The sequence below is a fragment of the Streptopelia decaocto genome (assembly GCF_964273445.1).
Source record: "Streptopelia decaocto genome assembly, chromosome: 3".
Classification (NCBI taxonomy): Eukaryota; Metazoa; Chordata; class Aves; order Columbiformes; family Columbidae; genus Streptopelia; species Streptopelia decaocto.
The window spans coordinates 95,761,031-95,783,931 of NC_138656.1; the positions used below are offsets into that span (position 1 = coordinate 95,761,031).

The 22,901-nt window shown below is 36.9% G+C and overlaps 1 protein-coding gene across 1 annotated transcript in view; it reads right to left on the minus strand.

Annotated features, from left to right (window-relative positions):
* Positions 1-227: 227 nt before the first annotated feature.
* TINAG (tubulointerstitial nephritis antigen) overlaps positions 228-22,901 on the minus strand; it is a gene marked incomplete at its 5' end in the record, with an annotated part of 47,464 nt that continues 24,790 nt past the window's right edge. Inside the window, 4 exons of the mRNA XM_082048713.1 lie at positions 228-399; positions 2,815-2,860; positions 17,690-17,795; positions 22,508-22,553. Coding sequence (XP_081904839.1) covers positions 283-399; positions 2,815-2,860; positions 17,690-17,795; positions 22,508-22,553 — 315 coding nt within the window. The 3' untranslated portion in view covers positions 228-282. The remainder of the gene's footprint in view (positions 400-2,814; positions 2,861-17,689; positions 17,796-22,507; positions 22,554-22,901) is intronic.

Below are 22,901 nucleotides of genomic sequence, written 5' to 3' on the forward strand. Positions count from 1 at the left end.
AATAACAGAGGAGGGAACTTGCTGCTCTGTGAGACACGAAGGTTTTCATTTGTCCTGGGTACAACTTGTTATTAGTACAAAGGAGTGTTTGCTCCAGCTGGGATCGGAGAGTGTTGTGGTGGCTGTGGTGTGTTCGAGTCAGGAAGTCCTAATGAGCCATAACAGAGAGATAGGTAGCTTACAGAGAATACATTTTTATATCTCTAGAAAGACTCAATATACAACAATGGAAAGAACAGATACATAAAGCAGCATATGGTACAAGAAAATTAGAGTAGAAGACTATGGCTGTCCTGAAGTAGCTAAAATTAGCTTCTCAATATCACACTCATTTTGTCCACGTAGAATCCTAAAATAGCCATTTTCTCCCCAAGATTTTCCCCAGGAATTTGCAGCAATCTAAAGAAAAACAAAGAGGAAAAAAATATAAAATTTCATTTTAAATTAGTATTTAAAAATGCAGCTTGTAAAATGCAAAATGAATCTTTTGTGTTAGTTTCCTTTTTAAGAAACAGAGTTTCTCAGATTTGATGCACTAAGAACTATAATGCATCTTTTTCTGATTTCTAATAATTTCTTCCTTTTTGTTTTGATCAAACTTTCAGTACCAAAATCAGGGTTAATAAAAATGGAATACTATTTCTACAAGGCAGTTTGATAAAAGGAAGCAGAAATCATTAGATAATTCAACTAATGACTGGAGAAAGTAGTCATTGAAACAACAACGGTCAAAATTCCAATTACAACTAATCTGTTAAAAAGAGACACAAGATATGAAAAAGCTGACTTTTAATAAATTAGATTTCATTCAGGTAGCTATTGACATATTGAGCAATTTAGTTTCTAATGAAGTCAGTAGAAGTTTTGCCCCAGATGTCAGTGAAACTACCTACCATAAGCCCTGTCATCAGCTATATAAACTCCAAATTACCTTCTGCTGAACACAGGAATAATGAGATGAGCTGTTAATCATAATCAAAGTGATAAAATCTAACTTCTTATCAATGGCTGAAAGCCAATGTTTTTGTTATTTTTTTTTTCTGATAGCTGGATAGCATTTGCCAACACAGTTTAAACAGATAGCTTTTCTTTTCCAAATGCTTTAATGGAGAATATTGATTACTTTTACTGAGTCTTATTTTCAGGCATCAAAAGAACTGAGTCTTCATGGGAAATGTGAGTAACAGTTGAGAATCTGAATAAGATTTGAGACAGAAAAGACAATGTAGTGACAAAACCTGATAGAGGTGGGAGATGGGATGAAACAGGCTTTGAAATTAAGGTAGATGATGCTGTAGTTCAAGGGCTAGCATTATAAAAGTTGCCAGAAAGGGGACAGAATTATAGAGGAGAATTTAAGGTGAAGTCAAAAAATAGACACAGAGTGAATGAAAAGAAAGAAGTTATTCTGACATAATTTGTTTAGCAGAGATCACAGTATCACACAGTATCACAGTATGTTTGGGATTGGAAGGGACCTCAAAAGATCATCTAGTCCAATCCCCCTGCTGGAGCAGGAACACCTAGGTGAGGTCGCACAGGAACATGTCCAGGCGGGTTTTGAATGTCTCCAGAGAAGGAGACTCCACCACTTCCCTGGGCAGCCTGTTCCAGTGCTCTGTCACCCTTACTGAGAAGAAGTTTTTTCTCAAATTTAAGTGGAACCTCTTGTGTTCCAGCTTGATCCCATTACCCCTTGTCCTATCATTGTTTGCCACCGAGAAGAGCCTGTCTCCATCCCCATGGCACTCACCCTTTATATATTTATAAACATTAATAAGGTCCCCCCTTAGTCTCCTCTTCTCCAAACTAAAGAGACCCAGCTCCCTCAGCCTTTCTTCATAAGGGAGGTGCTCCACTCCCTTAATCATCTTGGTTGCCCTACGCTGGACCCTCTCCAGCAGTTCCCTGTCCTTCTTGAACTGAGGGGCCCAAAACTGGACACAATATTCCAGATGTGGTCTCACCAGGGTGGAGTAGAGGGGAAGGAGGACCTCTCTCGATCTACTAACCACCCCCCTTCTAATACACCCCAGGTTGCCATTGGCCTTCCTGGCCACAAGGGCACAGTGCTGGCTCATGGTCATCCTGTTGTCCACCAGGACCCCCAGGTCCCTTTCCCCTACACTGCTCTCTAATATGTAATCTCCCAACCTATACTGGAACCTGGGGTTGTTCCTGCCCAGGTGCAGGACTCTACACTTGCCCTTGTTAAATTTCATTAGGTTATTCCCCGCCCAACTCTCCAGCCTGTCCAGGTCCCGCTGGATGGCAGCACAGCCCTCCGGCGTGTCAGACACTCCTCCCAGCTTGGTGTCATCAGCAAACTTGCTGATAGTACACTCAATTCCCTCGTCCAAATTGTTAATGAATATATTGAATAATATTGGCCCCAGCACTGACCCCTGAGGCACTCCACTAGATACTGGCCTCCAACTAGACTCCGCACCATTGACTACCACTCTCTGGCTTCTCTCCCTAAGCCAGTTTGCAACCCACCTCACTACTCTGTTGTCTAGACCACACCTCCTCAACTTAGCTGTGAGGATGCTGTGGGAGACTGTGTCAAAGGCTTTACTGAAGTCAAGGTAGACCACATCCACCGCTCTGCCATCATCCATCCACCTTGTTACATTCTCATAAAAGGCTATGAGGTTGGTCAAGCATGACCTACCCTTGGTAAAGCCATGCTGACTGCCCCTAATAACCCTCTTATCCTTGATACGCCTTGAGATGGCACCAAGGACAAGCTGTTCCATTACTTTCCCAGATTTTTCCTTCTGCCTCAAAACACATTGCTAATGATTCACTTACCCAGAACTTCTGTTTCTGTCCATTTTTGTCAGCTAGTGCTCCCCACCTGTTGCAAGAGATGGTACTAGTGAGACATCTGATGCCTATGTTCACATTTTGTAGCTTTAAACAAAGAAAAAAAAAAAAGCAAGCTTGTCTTAGTTGTTCTAATACCAGGGCCAGACCAAAGCCTGACTGACGGATGTCTCCAAGTTTAAATAACAAACTTTGCTAATGATTAAAATGAAGATAAGTATCCTGCTAGCCATAAGCCAAATTGCCATTAGAGATTACAAAATTTTAACACAAGTGTCATTTTAGTTTGTCATTGTAAAAACCTGTTTTCCTTTACAGAATATCTCCTCTAGAGAGCTTGCCAGATGAACTGAACTGAACTGTGTAGGAGTATTGAAATTAATGTGAACACATTTCTTCAGCTGAGCTGAAGATCCCTAGGAACGTTTTTGTTAAAGATCTCATCCAACACCTTTACCAAAATAGCTGGTGAGTTGGAACTGAAAACGTTCCCAGCTTTTCTCAGCTCAAATTAAATTTCTGACAACCTAATCTGTTTTAGTGCACAGTGTGGAGGATGATCTATAAACTTACCTGATGTTTCTTTGACATCTTTGAGGACATGCTGGATGTTGTGGCAATATCCATGAAACCACACAAGAGATTGCCCCCGCTTGCCAGGTGATAAGACTTTCATAATTGTGTAGTTGCAGCTGAACTGCACAGTGCTCTGAGTTGTTAATCTTCACTTTGAATATATACGAGCACAAGTGGTTCAAGGCAATCATCTGGATGTAGTTCAATGAGCAAAAGCTGCACTGCACACATTACTTAGGTAGCTAGGTATATATGGTATGTCCATTGATTGCTTAAAGAGCTCTGTCCTGTTTTGCATTTATACAATGAATGCTTGTCTAGTTGCTATTCACAGATGCCTGGGTGCCAATAAAAGAGCACAAATAAACAGAAAACCAAATATGTGAATTTTTACAGGTTTCTCCACAGTATAAAAAGTTAATCCTAGCATTTACAAAATGCCATTGACAGGGTGTTTATAGGTGTATCCGTGTATGTTGTTGTATGATACAACACCACATGTTCGATCTGTATTTGCAGTGCTCTGTTCACTTTGAAAGATAAACAGCAAAAATATGAGAAAGCCCACAGTGTGAATAGGGAAATTTTGTGCTATGTCTGTAAAAAAATTTGAACAGCCATGGTGACATCAGCTCTCTTTGGTTAACAGCAAACTCTAATGTGTGTGAAATACCTGCTTGTCCCGCCAAAGTTAAAAAAGCAAGACAAAGTGGTGACTAGCAGAGAGGTGAAGTCTGTATTTCAGCTGCAAGCACAGATTATAGCTACTGCTTATTAAATGCAAGGAATCATAAAAGCAATGTTGGTCATAATGACCATTGAATGTAACTGTTGTTTTTTAAAAAGGCTCCATGATGCTTTTTCTTTGAATTACCAAGTGAAAATTCAGTGGTTATTAATAATCTTTGCCATTTCTTTGCCAAATATTTTTTCAGATACAGTGTCTCATGATCATAATTGAAATATATATATATGTATATAGTAGGCTATCTGATTTCACATCAGATTCAGATTTACTTCTTTCCTCGTTACCATTTTAGTAAAAAAATATATCAGCTGCAGTGTGAAAGTCCAATATTTACATCAGTCTTAAAGACAGATGAAAAATGCCTTTAATTTATATTCATGTATTCCTACATTCATTACTACACATTCTCTCTCCCCCTTGTTTGAGCAGGATGATGACCAGTTCCTGCAGACTCATATTTCTGTGATTAATTCTTTTTCTAACATATGTTATTTTCATGGGGAAAAAAAAAAAAAAAGTCAAATTCCAGTTTCATACACTGATACATATTGATTCTCAGAAATGTTTCTAAATGGAAGAAAAGTTAGGAACTAGAATGGAAAAGGATCCTTTTTTATCCTTAACTATAACATATCCACCAATTTAATTTCCTAGGTTTTATTCCAGATACAAAAAGAGGTACTTGACATATGCATTTTATCTTACAGTTTAGAAAGAAGAGCTGTTTACTCAGTAATCCATGCCCACAGGCATTCATCCAAATACTCTAAATTAAAATACATTAAATTGAAGTATACAAAAGTGCAGGCAGCAGGTCAAGAAAAGCAACTAATCCCCTTTATTCAGGACCTGTCATTCTGCATCCAGAGCCCTGTGCCCAGTTTTGGGCTTCCCCATACAGGAAAGGCATTAACAGGCTGAAACAAGACCTGCAGGAGTCCACTGAGATGTTTGAGGTCTGGAGTACGCGACGTACAAGGAGAGGCTGAGCCAGATGGCCTTGTTGAGCTCTCAAGAGAGGTGGCTCCCCAGAGATCTATTTGTTGTCTTCTGTTTTAAAAAGGGAGGCTATAGAGATGATACAGAAGACTTTCCTGATACATGCACAGCTGACAGTCAGAAGATGACAGTCACAGTTTTCAGCAAGGCAAATTGCAGTTGGACATAGGGAAAAAAGGTGTTGTACAACAAGAGTGGTAAGGCACTGCTCAAGTTAGAGGTTGTGGAATATGTGTCCTCAGAAATATCCAAAACACCACCTGAGAAACCCCATGAACCTTAACTATGAAGGTGGTTATGCTTCGAGCTGGGCAATTAAATTAGAGGACCTTCAGAGTTTCCTTCTAATCTAAAGTATTCAATTATACAAATGACTTGATCTAAGATGGCCCTGCCAGTTTAAGTCACAGAGAGTTGAACCAAACAACTTCCAGCCTCAGTTAGTCTACAGTTCTATGAATTATTACATTTTATATTCAATGTATAGATTTTGTGTAACAGCTAAATAACTCAGTATGCTAATAGATTTTGATGGTGTAAGTGATTTTCCCAATTCTTTTAATGACAGGGCAGACAATAAGGTTGATTTACTGTTTACTGATCAAAACCAGTCTTAGGGTTAGTGCATGAATCAGGAGCAGGACTTAGCAAAAAAGGCAGGTGGAGTGTCATCTCCATAGATGCTGGCCTTTACTGGCAGAAACTGTGGCCTGTTTACCAAGCCTTTCCTAAAACTTGGCACAGTTTGTTCAGGCGTATTCAAAAGACTGGCTGAGATTCACCGATTCCCATTTCTCCCAGGCTAACATTCTTTTCTCAGTCTCAAAAAGTACTCAGCTGTGATGGAAACACAATGATGTAGTGTTTGTAGCCACATGCCAGTTTGATTTGACATCTTGCCTCTGGGAATGCATGCCAGCTCCAACAAGAACATTTCTGGGGATTTCTTGGCTCATTCATACTAATATACCTTCTATAGAGGAAGCAATTATTTCAAAAAACTCCTAAGTGGAAAGTATTTCTGCAGTAATGTCTTTAGAAAAGGAGGACATATTTTCTAAAATAGATATCTCAATTTTCTAAAATAGATTTCTCAGCGTATTTCATTTTATCTTTGCCATTTCTCTTTTTTTCCCCTTTTCCTGCCTATAAAGTTATACTTCAGTAGTTTTCATGATTTCAGCCTTCCTGATGGAATAAATTCATTCTGCAGTGTATCATTCTGTTACACCTATGAAATGCGTTACAGCGTCCAAGCAGTTTCCTCTTCAAGCTTAACTTTTTAGATTCCTCAGAAAAAAACAAATCTCTAAATGTCCTTTCTGTTGCTAAGCCACGCATCTGAGGGTGAATTTTCTGAGTGATAAAGAAATATACAATATAAATAAATACTATTAAATTCAGCTTTAATTTTAATTGTTGTTTTACTTGATGCTATAAGTACTACTCCTTGAAATATGAACAAAGGCTGAGAGGAATTTGTTAAAATGGTCAGATAATATTTAGTAATCTAAAAATAAATTCAGGGAAAATGTTAACCTTCTAAAACTCTTAGAAATCCACTATGCTGAATGGAAACTCAATGGCATCTTATTTCAACAATTCAGAACTGTCTTGTTTCTTAAGAGTTCACGTCCTGTATGCTTTTCTGCATAGACAGGACTCTGTACAAATATCTCTTTCTGAATCTGGGTAATCTTTGCAATTTGACTTCTTTATTTATTTCATATTTTAAAATAGTCATTAGTTGCAAAAGCTTATTCACTAATAAATTAAAAAGGAGCCCTAATGGAAGACACTATGGAAGTGAAAAGTAACCTGGTATATTATTAATAGCCACAGTGGAAACTGATAGTATTCCAGATCATTATCCCTGGAGAGTAGCAACTCAGAGAAAGTGTTGACTGGTCCCTCAAACTCTTCTAAATCAAAATTAAAATAAAATTGAGTAACTAGAAGTATAATCCTGAAGCAGCTAATTAAGCCATTGTGGTTTAAATTTGAAACCCATACCACCCACTTCTGTCACAGGAAAGTGAAAGATCTGTACAGATTATGAAAGGCACCAATAGTACAAGCATATTATTAATCAGTGCACATTTTTGCTTTGAGTATATACTGTGGAAAAATAGAATATGATAGAATATGTAATGGTTCCTTTACAATATTTTTAAAAACGTAGGTAATACAGTGTTTTGCTGGTCTCTTCTGAGATTTAAGCAGTACATTGGCATAATTATCCTTAATGCAAATGTTAATGTCAGAACTGGAATTAGAATTTGTTTTTTTTTTTTTCCTGAGAGTAAAACACTGTGGGATTTAGTTCAGGATTAAGATATTTAAATGTATGTGTCCCACAGTAGCACAGTATATTTGGATCCATTCACTTGCCTAAATGCAGGTGTCTGGGGCTACTTGATATGCCTTAGGGTGCCTCAGACATCCGCGTGTTTCTGGCAGATGTGACAGTGGGCCTATGAGACATCCACGTCCTTTTGCAGATGCTGGTAAATGATAAGTTCTTCACACTTCTGGTAGAACAAAATATTTGTGTGAGGGCATCTAATGGATCCATGAGTTGCCCTCCAGTCTCCACTGACTTTGTTGACTAGATCACCATCTCTGTGATAAGAATGGGGAAATCAAGCACATCACTCGTGCCTGAATTTCAGATTGAATCCTGATATTATTATTTGCCTACTGAAACATAAGATGTGCAAAGGAGAAGACTGAAAATTATTAGGAAATATACAGTGAATAAAGTGTTAGAATGGGAATCAGCAGACAATAGAATGTATTCGCTTCCAGAACAACACAACTGTAACACATGATTTCAGAATAAATTATTAGGAGAATGAAGACATTACAGGCTGAAAAACTTGGATTCTGTCCATCTTAAACCATCAGGGAGAAAATCAAAGACTTTAGAAAATAGGGTAAAGTTATCATAATAAACAACATGGAAATTACAGTTCTGATATATATAATTTTTTCACAATATAGCACAAAATCATAGATTGTACAGTTTGGTTGAACAAGATTAAACCAGGAATGTATTGTGCTAAAAAGGTTGTTAAATTAATCTGGAATGTGTTTTATGTTCCCTTATGTCTTGGAGCAAGAGCTGGTTTAGGGACCAAAAGATTGGAAAGGAAAATGACACCAGTTATTTTTTCATGTAAAACAGCTGTGCCTTGGAGTCTTAATCATGGAACATAACCCATTTGTGCTGGACACTTTAAGTGCAAATGATTTCATAGGGGAGCAAATCCTGTTGCCATTATCTGCTTTCAGAAAGTAAACTTTAAAGAAATGGGAATCTATTCATGAATATGAGAGGTATAAATATTTTGATCATAAGTTAAAATCAATGGGAATTAATAAATGATTGTAACAACTTCATAAAATTACTACAACACTTTCAGAGTTGTTAGCTGACATAAATTCTTTAATACAGTCAATATTGTATCTCCCCTTACAGTTTTTTTTTATTTTCTCTGATGTTTCTTGTTCCTGAGAAATTGTAGGTCATGCAGTCAATGTAGTCATTACCAATTTTTCCTAAAGTAGACCTACCCAAACTATGTATTCCTGACCAAAGACATATTGACCTTGTTGAAGGTAATCAGAGATTTCCAGTGTTTCCAGGGAAGGCAAGGCCTTGGAAGATAATAGACGTGATAGTTAGTGGGAAATTAGACATGGAGTCTGCTTTTAGACACGGAGTCTGCTTTAAGTATGGTAAAACATTAGAAAGAAAACCTAAAGAGATGTGATAAAAAGCAGGCAAAGCCATGCATGTTTTGATTAAAGAGTTATACAGTGCATGATTGGAACACTACACTAAATCTGGTAAATTACTGCTAGGAATAAAAAAGCAACAATATCAAGTATTTGTGTGATGAATTGAGAAAAGAATATGTCGAAATGCATAAACACTATCAATGTAGATGTGTGTAGGCCTCAAACACCAGGCAGAAAGAGAAAATTAAGTGCTGTATATTTAGTCTATAGATAGAATAGGGGAAAGAGGTCCAGGAAAGAAAACATCGAGAAAAATTATCCTAGCAATGAATTTAATCCCAGCGGAATTAGTTCCCAAGTGGAAACGACAGAGACTTAAAAGTGACTTGACACATTCTTGGACAACATCCATTACAGAACAATATTACATTTTCTGGAAGATGACCAAAATAATCTAATAACACTTTTTTGTCTCTTGCTTTTGTGATTATTCCAACCTGATATTTACTCCAAATGAATGACATTTCAAAATCAAACAGATGCTGGACCTCATTACTCACAGAGACAGGAAATCTATTAGGGTTATTTTTACAAAGCTTCAGACAATTAATGTCTCCACCTTTGGTATTTTTAGGAAAAGTTTTCAACCTTACCCTTTCCAAAATTTCCATTTTTATTAGGAAAAAAAAAAAGAATTAATTTAAAGGAATCATTAATGAAAATGTCTGCCTATCAATTAATGAAAATTACTTTTAAAAGAGGTTGGGTTTTTTTTTCCATCTAATAAAAATATTTTTGAGAAATACACTGCTTAGCTTTTCCAAAAGAAACCCTCATGGTCTCCAATCAAAAATAACCTTGAATAAAAAGAAGTAATTTCACTAAACTGCATTCAGTCCCCTTCAGGAGAAAAAGTAAGCAAGGTATTTCCATTTACTCAAGGCGAACCAGCTCCAAGTGACTCTGCAAGGAGAATTCTGGCACACTTTTAGATAAAAGGATGAGTACTTGTGTGCTTCCATAAAAGAATTTTCATAATTTTTTGTCCAGTTTTATATAGCAGAGGCAATTTGCCTGTCCTTTTCAGTAATGACTTCCCCTTGATATTAATTCTGCTGAAGCAGGCCCTTGAATGCACAACATTGCCTGACAGTTAAAGAACTAGAACATGGAGACTGTTTCAGTACTCTTCCATAGAATGGAAATTGGTTTTGTTTGAACATTTCCTAGTTTCTTTTTCAAGAAACTGTATCAACTATAGTGGAGGTGGCCTTCACAAGAGAAGTATAAAGAAAATGTTCAGAAAAAAAATAGTCATTGATAATTAAATATCATTGAATAAACCAGTAAAAAAGCTAGAAATACAATCTAACACAACAAAAAAGGTTATCAGCAGTGGCTTCAAAACTTAGGTGTTTTGTAAGAGAACAGAAACTAGATTCTAGCATGCTTACATTCAGCTTTATAGGTAAAATGCTGTTAAAAACAAACATAGAAAAGATATCTGAAGATTGTGCTACATAATATTACACAATCTAACTCCTTAATGCTGGAGGTGTCAACTAAAAAGGAATAAGGTCTTAAGAGTAAAGAAGAATGATAGATCTCACATCTCAAGGTATTAATTCCTGCAGATCTGTTGATGTTAGTAGAAGTCAGTGCTCTGTGTTAACTGAGGAATTAAACTGTTTACTGAACATCAGGGCTCTAGGAATCAGCATTCTGCAACATCTTTCCAATTTTTCAAATATGTTCATTTCACTTAGCTTCTGCATTCACAAGGATCTTCAAGTCAAATGAGTCAACCAACACAACCACAACATAAACTCAGAATAGAATATTTCAGCTGGAAGGGACCTACGGTGCTCATCTAGTTCAACTGTGTGACCAGTTCAGGGCTGACCGAAACCTAAAGAGTGTTGTTAAAGGCATTGTCCAAATCCCCTGTCTTAAACACTGACAGGCTTGGGGCACCAACACCTCTCTGGGACCCCCTCTTGGTAAAGAAATGCTTCCTAATGTCCAGTCTAAAGCTTCCCTGGTGCAGCTCTGAAGCATTCCCACACGTCCTGCCACAGGATACTAGGGAGAAGAGATTGGCACCTCCCTCTCCACTTCCTTTCCTCGGGAAGCTCCAGAGAGCAATCAGGTTGCCCCTTAGTCTCCTCTTCTCCAGGCTGGCCCAAAGTCCTCAACCACTCCCCACAGGACATTCCTTCCAGCCCTTTTTCCAGCTTTGTTGCTTTGTGGACGCATTCAAGGACCTTCACATCCTTCTTAAATTGTGGGACTCAGAACTGCACACAGTGCTCAAGGTGAGGCCACACCAATGCTGAATACAGTAGGATAATAAAGCAGGATAATCAGCTCTTCTGGCTGGCTGGTTATGCTGTGTTTGATGGACCCTACGATGTGGTTTGAGCTCTTGGCTGCCAGGGCACATAAACCATGGGGTTTTCATAGTTAGACATTTCATGAGAGATTTCTGACCCTTTCCATCTTTGAAAAAAAAATGCTGGTGATCAAACAAGATTTGATGAAGTCCAAATTCATCCAATTCAGCTTTCAGGAACTGAGATATTTGAATTACGAAAAAAAACACTCCCAGCTATCAAGAGAGAGGGATACCTCCTGAAGATAATTCATTCCACCTAAGTGCTGACCACAAACAGTGCTAACAAACTGGACTAATTTGTCTCTCTAATACTATGTTTTCTATGTAAGCATTGCAAATTTGCTGTCACCACACTGGCCAAACAAACTATGAAATGTCTTGGGCAAAAATACTGTCTTCCTATATACACAGCAACAGGATACAAAGATTATTCAGTACCTTTCATCTTGACCTGGTTTATTTTAATACCTAAGTTCTGCTTTCATAAAACACTCAAAATACCTTCTTCTCCAGACAGAAAGATAGTGGGACAGAAATACATGTGATCTAAAACTTTTCATCTCACTTTCTTCCCTGGACTTGGTTGTTTAACTGTCATAGTGCTACCAGACAAAAACCGTATAGATATCACAGGTTATGCCCTATTCTTGGTGTTGTAACACAAAATACTAGTACTTTTTGAAGACCAGGACTTTCATCTGCTCAATTAGACAAATGTTTAGTTCTTGTCTTTTCTTATCTTTTATTAATAAGAATGTTGGAGTCACTGCCTAGTGTGAGCCAAACTTAGAAAATGGTTGCTAGAATCTGAAACTACAGTTTTGCCCGTACTTTTGAGCATGAGAGATGAGTCAGATTATCAGTGAATAAACTCTACTGTAATGAATTATGTGGGAGATGGTCTCATGATTTTAACTGCATGAATCATCATACTCTGTGTATCTTTTCCTTGTGATCTTCTGATGTATTTTTCTTTGCTGTAAAATATTTTGGGGTGTTGCTGTTTAATTTTAAAACTGTAATACCTGATGTTGATTGTCTGACAACAATGAGGTAGATTTTTTCCCCGTGAAAGAAAAAGGGAACTCAATCCAAGGCTTCTTTAGTCAGGAAGAAAATAATTTATGTCATGACTTTTCATGGTTTAAGATGCTACTTTGTTATTATTCTGAGTCTAGGCTTGAGTGAGGACAATTGAAGACAAAAAGGAAGAGAAAAACAGTGTCTTCAAAGCCAAAACCTGAGATGTCAGTAACAGAAATCACCGGTGTCATTTTTTTAACCTTTGGACTTTGCACAAGTAGTCATTTAGTTGTATATTACATCTTAGAGTGCTGTTGTTCTGCCTGGCTATCCCCTCAACATTACAATAAAACACATGTTTTTGCCTCACATGTCAATTTTGTCTCTATTAATATGGCTTTTTTGCATTAAGAAACATACAATAATTTTTTTTTCAGGGCAGAGATGTTTCAATGTTATTTAATGTACTGAACTATTGAATGTAAAGCTTCCAGTGAATCACTGATAAAAATAGAGGGGAAATGCACTTCCAGTTAATGTACATCTCTCAATGTCATTGTGTGAAAGTCCTTTGGCATTCTGAGCACCTTCTGAACACCTGAAAAACTATCTTGTTCATTAAACAGTATCTAAGGCTTTTAATAAAATTATTCTTGTCCCCTCCAAGCCTTAAAGTGGCAGTCCATAGATCTGATTATAGCTAAAGACGTGGGCTTTTAGGGCCTTTCTGAATTTTTCAGTGTCAGAGGATCAGCAGATACAGAGTTTTGAGTGAGGGTGTGGGTCAGATATTGTAGCCGAAGTGATGCAGAGGAAAGACTCTGAGAGAAGATTTATCGGAAGAGTCTGCAAACATCAATGACGAGTACTTTACTTCACTATGCCTGACTTCGAAAAGAGAGATTCTTGAGCCAGAACCATAGCTATTAAAGCCAATGTACTTTCTCTATGCTGAACAGACTTCAGCATCTTTACACCATCAAGAAATAATCCTCATGTTTTCTTTTCCTGTGGAAACTACATTTCTCATCTGTCATCTTTTCCTAGGTGGAACTAAGAAAGCCAGAGGAGTATAAGAAAAATAAGTTTAAAAAAAGGTGCATCACTTCTACAGAGAATCTGCTATAGAATAGACTTGACAGGTTTGTTCAGCAGCTGTAGCTTAAATATATAGATCTGACAGAGAAATCTGCTACCAAGTACATCTTTGATGTGAATTCAGTCTGCTTTTATTATTAAGAGAAGTTGAGATAAAGATGACAGTTTCGCATGTCAGTTTTCCGTCATTAGTCTTCTTAAAATAATAGAGTGCAGCTGAAAAAGTGAAAATTACCAAAGTTTGACCACTTCTCTTCCTTAGTCCCACTTTCCATTGGCGGTTTCATTGTGCCCCTTTAGCTCGCTTTCATTCTGGTATCGTTATGAGTTGTAATTGTAAGTGTATGTACACATAAATCCATGTGTGTGTGTACATATACACAAATATACATGTGCAAGACATTCTAAAGATACTGTCTTACCGTAAATATTATGTACCAGCTAGACAGTCATTTTGTTGTTTAAGCTACTTTATGGTACCATTACAAGTGGGATTCATCTAGTCTAACCTAGACGTTTTAATGTTAGTTATGTAAGTCTGATGTTATCCCAGTGTTATCTTTTACAGTCAGCAAAGAGAAATAGATCCAACAAAGTGATTCAACTCACCTTGAGGTGGATGCCTAGGATAAAGCAGATGAATAGCCACAGAACATAACGAGAAGCATGGCTACCTAGCAGAGACATAGAAATCTAACTTTTACACATCAGAACTTAGCTATTATGAATCCTGGTCTTGGCTACTTTTTCTGCATACCTCCCTGTCTCTGGAATACAAGGCACAGAAACTGCTTGAGAGATCATACTCTAAATGTCAGGGGGGCCAGTCTGTCCTGCCTTCAGATAGCTGAAAGATCCGTTATACTGTCCATACTGTGATCAAACTATATTGTGATCAAACCATATTGTGATCAAACCCCGTCTGGTACCCACAACGCCCTCTGCCTGGTGGTTCCACATTCTCCTCTCCTGCTTCCATGCTGCTCTGTCATTTCACATTCTCTTCTTAAGCCTGGGGTCACACAGTACCTCACTGGAGACAGACCTATCTGAGCTGATTTTATAAATAACACTTCAAATGACAGAAAATAACTAGCAATTTCAAGTTGCAGAACGTTCCTTAGGATCCAGTGATCAATTAGGCAGTTTATATGTGTGTTTCTGGTTTTGTACAAATAGTTGTTGAAAGTTTAACCAAAATTTATTTCCATTTTAGGACTCCAGCACCTTGTATGTTGTACAATTCACAGGCAACTTAAGGCATCCTCAATAATGTTTCTAAGAGATTACAAATATCAAATCAATGTAGTCATTCATTATTATGGTTTCCTTTTACAAATATTGAATCTCTTTTACAGAAGAGGTTGTAAATAAAAAATCAGATTACAATAAACATCAATCCACATAAAGCTGCATTTTTTACTTATGTGTGAGCATGTCTCTGATGCTTTTCTCTCTCTTCTCTCTCCAGGAACAATTTCAGTTAAGTAGAATGCAAATAATCATCAATATTTTAATTTGAAATCCAACTTTATTGAGATTCTCATGAGTTTTTTTATTTAGGTCAAGGAGCTTGCATTATCCTTTGCTTAAAAAACAAACAAAAAAAGCAAACCAAAACAAAACAAAAACACCCAAGCTATATGTGAGTGGAAAATAGCCACATATTTTACATTTGCAAAATTAATTCAAACTAATGAATTTTATGAAAAAGTGATAGCTTAATCCTGAAGACATTAAAATCTATATAAAAGAGTGTGTTTTATACTTCCTGGTGCAGAATCACAGTTTTATGTCTGGATTTATCACTGCTAGAAACTCAAGAACACCTAGCCCTTGGCTCAAACAGCCTTCAACTTGTCACACTTTGATTTATTTTTTACAGTTAAACAACTCTGTAAATATTTTTGTATAGCATAACCTTGGAGGTCAGAACACATGCATTAGACATAAAAGTATAGGTAATTCTTTATACTCTTGGATCCATTGGATACTTCAGCAGTGTTCAATGAAAGTCAGTAAGTAAATGTGTTTCCCACTTCTAAACTTTGAACCAGGCTGAGGTTTCTTCAACATACATTTTTTATTTTACCTTCACTTCTCATGTCCTTCTCCATTATATCAGACCACTTGGCTTTTCTCCTACTCAGTGTTTTGCACTGACCATTCAACACAATACTCTGCAGGGCACTCAGTTTTCTGCTCTTGAGTGGTCCCTTGCCTAAGGGCTGCTTTCTTTTCCTTGCACAGCCTATCAGTTCCCATATAAATCAGCATCTACTTCAGCATATTAATAACCCTTCTCCTTTCTCCCTCCTCAGTCACCACTTCATCCTCCTGTGCCATTCTGGCTTAATCACTCACCTCTGTACATTATTCAGCATGTATTTGAGGCAGCACATCTAGGGAACATCTGTCATGCACCAAGCATGTTTCATAGCCCTCCCATTACCTGCATTCACAGCCTTACAGCAGCTCATCCCTGAACTGGGGTATTCAAATCGCACTGCAGAATTCCCTGTATAATTTTACTGGTTTCTCATGGCCCATCAGATATATTTTAAGCACATAGACATAAACCCATACACACCGGCTGTCCTACATAAACATCTTTTCCTAATTCAGTCCTCCATTTTTCCATGCAACATTCCTGTTTCTCTCTTTCATTGCTTCACAACATTCACTAATGAGCATATTTCAGGAGGTTTTACTCTGCTAGTCTGAGTCAGTACTTTTGCAACAGTATAGGGTCAAGGATGATCTTGCATAAGCCTCCTGCTTCTCTTCACTGCTGTGCACTATCAGGCATACTCTTGTAGTTCTTAGCCAATGGTATCCACAGCCATAAGCATTTCCATGTCCTTTACAAGGATATCTTCACTAAGATCACGAACACAAAATGCACTTTATGTCATTACTTTATCTTCTTGAACTACATGTTGAAGATACTCTCAGCAATCTTCCTAGCACAGACCTGAATCATCTATTGGTATTCTAGGTGACTCATAAAACATCTGTTTGAGACTCTCCAGTCATTTTTCTGTATAACTACTCCCTCAGTGATTTAATAAATTTATCCCTACAAAGTCCCTCCATGTCAAAGAATAAAGTCCCTTGGCATGTTCTGTAATTTGAGTGTATGCATTGTAAGATACTTGTCATCTTAATATAGTGACACTGTTCTACATTTGAGGGGAAATCCATTAGTGTATTATATACATTCTTCTGCAGCAGTTTCAGTCCTGGGTGTGTATTCCTTGTGCTTGCCAAAAAAAATCAGCAGCATCCCAGCAGCTGATTTCTGTTTGGGGTGCAGAGAGCCCAGACTCCTATGCCCATGAGCTGTGCTTGTTACCTAGGAGGCCACCTGTCCTGGTTTTGGCTGGCATAGTGTTAATTTTCTTTCTAGTAGCTGAGTTTTGGATTTAGTATGAGAATAATGTTGAAAATACAATGAAGTTTTGGTTGTTGCCAGGCAGTCAAGGACTTTTCAGCTTCCCATGCTCTGCCAGGTGCACAAGAAGCTCGAAGGGAGCAAAGCCAGGACAGCTGACCCAAGGCTCTTCCTTACCATATGTCATGCTTAGTACATAAACTGCAGTTGGCCGGGGGCAAATAAGGCTGCTTGGAAACAAATGGGTTATTGGTGATGTGGATGGTGAACAATTGCACTGTGCATCACTTGTTTTGTATTTATTATTATTATTATTATTATTATTATTATTATTATTATTATTATTATTAATTTTCTCTTCCTTTTCTGTCCTATTAAACTCTTTTTATCTCAACCTGTGAGTTTTTGTTTTGATTTTGGGGTTTTTTGGTTTGTTTGGTTTTCCAGTTCTGTCCTTCATCCCACTTGGAGTGGGAAGCGAGTGAGCAGCTGTGCGATCCTGGTTGCTGGCTGAGGTTACACCACGACATCACTGAAAATTTTCAGTGTTTCCTTTTGCATTCTGGTTGGTGGCATGTTTGGATGAAATCATGTACTCGATGTGTACATGGAATATTTGTAAATACTCAGCAAAACATTTTATTCTATAAACCAGTATATTCGAAGTTTTAGAGCAAATGTTAGAGTAGATTAAAAGACCATGGGTCTATACCTCTTTCCAGTGCTCTCAGACACAAGAAAATGAAACAACAACAATCTTATGTTGGGCGTTAACAGTGTTGCACCTCTGACAGTGAAATCTTTGTGTTCCAAACCGGTCATTAACATTTTATTGTACTCATGACTGGCAGAGGAAAAGGGTAAAAGAATATGTTTCACTCACCCAAGGAGTTTGACTGAATGAGTTTTCCATTTAGATCCTGCTTTCTGTGAGTGTCTGTAGATTCCCTCTTTGTAAAGGAAAAAGTCTTCATACACTTTCATTATAGCTAAAAAACAATAGTGAAAATCAGGATGGTCAACAAATATTGCTTCTATTTTTGTTTGCTCTTTGTGTTTTACCAGTGAGATTTTTGTTGTGTGTTGGACTGTGTGTGTGCATAAGTGTACTTTCTAATTACACTAAATTCACTAATTGCTCAGAAGTTCCCTGCTATGAGTGAACCAAGGGAAATATTCCAACAGAGTTCTCTCTGAAGTCTCTTGTCAAGTTAATTGGGTTTCCCTGTCATGGAAACTCCCTGTAATGGACTTCTTTTAAAAAGTAAGAAGAAATATTGTCTCGCATAAGTTTACATAATTTTTCTCAATTCCAGTGAAATTCAACTTGATAAAATAAATCTTAAAGTTAATGGATAAAATCCTCAGTTTCTGTCAGCCATCTGTGTTTTAAAGAAAAGCATTTAACAGACAAGATATATCCTGTGGGGTATGGTGGAGTGATGCGTGTGCCTTTTTCTGAAACTCAGACAGAATTAATTAAGTACACCACAATCTCCTTACAGAAAACTAGATTTTCTGTGCATATGTTCATCCTGACTTCCAACTAAAGGTGGGGAAAAAAAACTTTGTGTCCATGAAAATGTAAGGCCAAAGGGCTGATGAACTGGAAATTTTGTGCAAGAGAATGAAGATGACAATTTTTATTTTATGTCTCTTCATGATTTCCTGAGAACATCATTCACTTGTTTTTTAAATAAAATGTTTTGTGTTTCTTTTCTACATTTGTTCTGCTACCTTAGTACCATTTCCTTTGCTATATGGTGGGACACCAGATCCAAAGCAATTAAAGTATTTTCCAGATCTACATTAGATTTATATTCCAATGAATCAGAAGCATTAAATACAAGCTTAACTCAAACTTATTTTTAGCTTATGATTTTAACAGTCTTACACTGCCACACAGCTTGGAACACAAGAATTAGTTTCCTAAACTCTTGCATGTTGGGAGTCTCATAAAGTACAAGTTTCTCTGATTTTAATGTGGCTGGAGCATTTATAACATATATGCCTGGTGTAGATCTGCAGTATCCAGCAAGGTGAGCTCATGCTGCAGTCTTTTCTGTCTGGCATATTTTCAAATTTATTTTTCCTACCTGAATGTTTTCATAAACTTGAAGGAAATTAACTATCTTTATAACCTCTTGACCTCTATCATACTTGGCTGAATAGAGAAAACATTCACAAATTTTAGGAAATTAAAGAGAACAGCTCCAAACATTACCAAATGAGCCTATTTGCCCAGGAATCATGGCTAAAAACATACTTTGCTAATGAGGTTTCTCACATAAAAAAAATGTATGCAGATAGCAACACATGGGGAATAAGCAGCCATGATGTTACCCAGGTGGCAAGTCTCAGGGAAAGCTATATCAATTAAAATCAGAAAAAAAGTTAAATGCTTTCAATGAATACTATTGCAGCTTCTGCCAAGCTGCCTGCAGAACCAGAGCTCACAGCAACAGTTCAAGTGGAAAATAGCACAAACTTTGTTTGGGGTTTCTAGCTGCAAGTTCAGGACCCCATTAGAGCTCTTTGCAAAGGTCTCCCTGCTCTCTGCCCCGGGTCTCCCGTGCATGGAGCCAGGAGCTCAAGTCCTGGGTATGTCCCTGTACCATTGTGTAAAATATCAGCTGCTGAGGTTTCTGAGATGCAGAGGAGGCTGTGGAGGGAGAATTTTAAAGTGGTACAAAGGAACAGAAAGGGGGAAGAAGACCACACCATCCTTAGTCCAGGTGAGAGTGTCAGAGGAGAAGTGAAGGGGATGAGTCATTCAAAAAATTACTGTAGAGGTTTCCCTGGATCTTGTTTTGATGCCTTGGCCAAAGGGAGGCAAAGAAAAAGGGGCGAGTGCCAAGACTGCAAAATTATCTTCTCCCATGGAAGGTTTGATGTTACAGGTTCTCATCTATCATTGGGCTGAGATAGGAGAAGGTAGTCTCATTCTAAATCACATAGTTCTTTGAAATCAAGGTCTCTATGTTCGGTTTCAGAAAACAATTTATTCTTTATGAACAACTCTTAATAAAACACATGTTCTTTACTCTGTGAAGAAACATCATACCTAAAATATTTCCACTGAAATGAAATAGAAAATTTTGAAGGATGTTTCCCGAATAACTTTACATGAGAGAATTTTATTCATGATTGCCTATTATGTCTACATTTACTGTGCATTTATATATATGTATGTGTATATATATATATATGTAAATATATATACTTATGTATATGTATATATCTATATATATATATATACACCCTGCAATCAGGAGTAAAATAATAGTATAGTGTTTGGAGTTAAGTGGGCTGGGTACATGAAATGTAGAGTGAAAAGAGACATGATCATTCAAAGTCAAGCACTGAGATATTTTTATTTATTCAGTGACTTTGTCCTGATATGGACCATGACTTGGACAGGATGAAATGATCACATGCCACCAGTAAACTGTGTTCCCTCCAACATAGAAGAGACTTTGCATTTTCTAAAATGAATGGATTAATTATTAATTAATCAGAAGAGGTATCACTTTTCTTAAGGTTGACTGTAGCTCATACATGAACTACTTCAGCCATGCTGAGCTGTCAGATCTATTCATATAAATGTAGAAGATTAGAAGATTCATTCCATCATTCTCTCCTCTGTATAAAATTCTTATATAAGAATTTGTGGACATACAAAGATACAAAAAACTGAGAGTAGTTGCCACAAAGGAATTAAGTGTAGTACTGTACATTGATATAGCCTAGTGCTTTTTCCAGATGTTCCTTGTGTCATCAAATTAAATACTCATTTTTTTCCAAGATCATGATAGCTGAAATGATAAGTTTTGTAGAGTCAAAGCTTTTTGTATTGCTGACAGTGTGTTAGCTTTTCTTCTGGTTGAGACTGACTAATGTGACAGAGACGGTTATTTTTCTACATCAGTGCTATAACTACCTGAGTACTTCCTAAAGTCCATTTAAAAAAAAAAAAAATAAAATATGCATTTGAATGTCTTCAAAGCATTAATGAAACTTCACTATGTTTATCTGAAAATGAATTTTTTTTAAAAAAGTAATGTTTCATCATTTGCATCTGAAAGAGCTAACTGCTCAGCTTCTGTACTATATAAAAAAATGACACATGTCAGAGAGGAATAGTCATTCGAACTTCAAAGCTGTATGACAGGAAGCTTTTCATTAAATTCTTATCTGTTTCACAATTGTTAAAAATATTTTTATTCTCTTAATTTGGAATACGTACAAAAGCCCAAATGCACAAACAGAATTACTTTCTGCATCATGATCTTGAAAGGATCTTGAATGTTTTCCAGCTATTAAACATCATTTAGTGTATTAGATGAGACAGACCATAAGCACTTTGTAAATTCTTGAGGAATGGCAAGTGAATGAATAATGAAAAAAATCTCTTTTAGGAGCTGATGATCAATTGTAGGATGTTTGGAAAAAAAAAAGTATTATATAGTTTTAAAATTAGAATTATGCCCTGATTGCATTTGTAGTACAAGAAGATAGAAGAACAAATCAGTGGCAAATTATTAAATGTGCCTCATTTTAAAATCTCATTATAGCAAAAAGAAAAAATGGAAAGTATATCGATCACTCAGTAATATACTGTCTCAGTTATACACTGTTCTTCAGACCTTGATTTTCCACATACAACATGACCTTAATTTGATACAGACACTTTCTCTGAAAAAAGCATTGACATTTCAAAAACTTGTATGACTTTTTGAGTGACTAAAACCTAATAAATGGCTGAATATAGATTATTTTATGTGGAAGATTTTGTACTGACAGATTAATTGAGCAAACTGTGTATACATGGATTACGAACACAACTTTAGAGAGCAGCTTGAAATTTTATCTTGAGGATCCCAATTTTTTCATTTTCTTAAAACCTATGGAAAATACTGTAATCACTTCTAGATCAAATGCAGCATGGGAAATGGTATTTTCCTTGAGTAAACAAACTTTGGCAGAAGAAAAAAGATTAATAGTATTGATCTTGTTAAGTCTGAGCTTCAGATTAATTGCAACTGCCTACATAAAGAGCTTTAAGAAGTAATTTCAACTCTGTGATGCACAGGAATGAATTAAATCTTATAATCAAGACCATTTCAATAATAAATTGGAGGTTATGATAATTCATTATATAACTGTGGACAGCTGAAATGCAGAAGTACCCCTCTACAACTAACAAGAGCCTTCAGACTATGAAAGGGGAAATTCTGGGAGTAAACCAGCACTCAATGATTTGCTGGAGGGCCCATGAGCAGCAGCGTTGCCTTGAGAGGACAGCAGGCTTGGTGGTTTGGCCTCAGCCAGTGGGAGAATCAATCCCAGCCCTAGAGAGAAGAGGTTTGCTAACAATTAACTCCTCCTGCACAGCCCCAAATTGCTATTTCATCAATGAGCAAAGAACTTGTCATGGAAAAAAGGCAAATTTCCAGCACACAGATTTTGTGCAAATTTTCAATAAATCCAGCTCAAGGTCATTCTACTCATTCGGGACTCTTGATGCAGGAGAGCTGCCTTTAGAGGCACTGCTTGCCCATCAAATGCCCCTAGATGAAGTGCATATGCAGACAGTGCATATGTCTGGCTTGTTCACTGTGGAATGCAATTTGTGTTTTCTAATATTTTGATAAAAGGCATTGTAAATTATGCATATTGTCATCTTCCAAATTTACCATACCTTGTACTGGTCCTTTGTCCATTATTTCCTTCATTATATTGGTTTCCTGAGGGGAGGTGAGAGCAGCAGCAGAGAGAGTAAGGGAAGATAGATAATACATTATATTAAATAAAATTAAAACTCATACTAATTTATCATTGTATAAATATATATATATATATATATATGGTATAAATGTACTATTCTACTTGTATTTCTACTAGAGAATATCTGGTTTACCTAACGGACAAAACTTTCAGAAACATGTTTAAGAAGCACGGATGCACAGTTATGACTGCATACTTTCTTTTCTATCTCTAATGTCTGCAGGACCACAAAGCAGCACCTTTAAAGAGGTGACGTAAAACTGAGAAGCAATAAAGAATTCAAATTCTTCTGAAAACATAAGGACAAT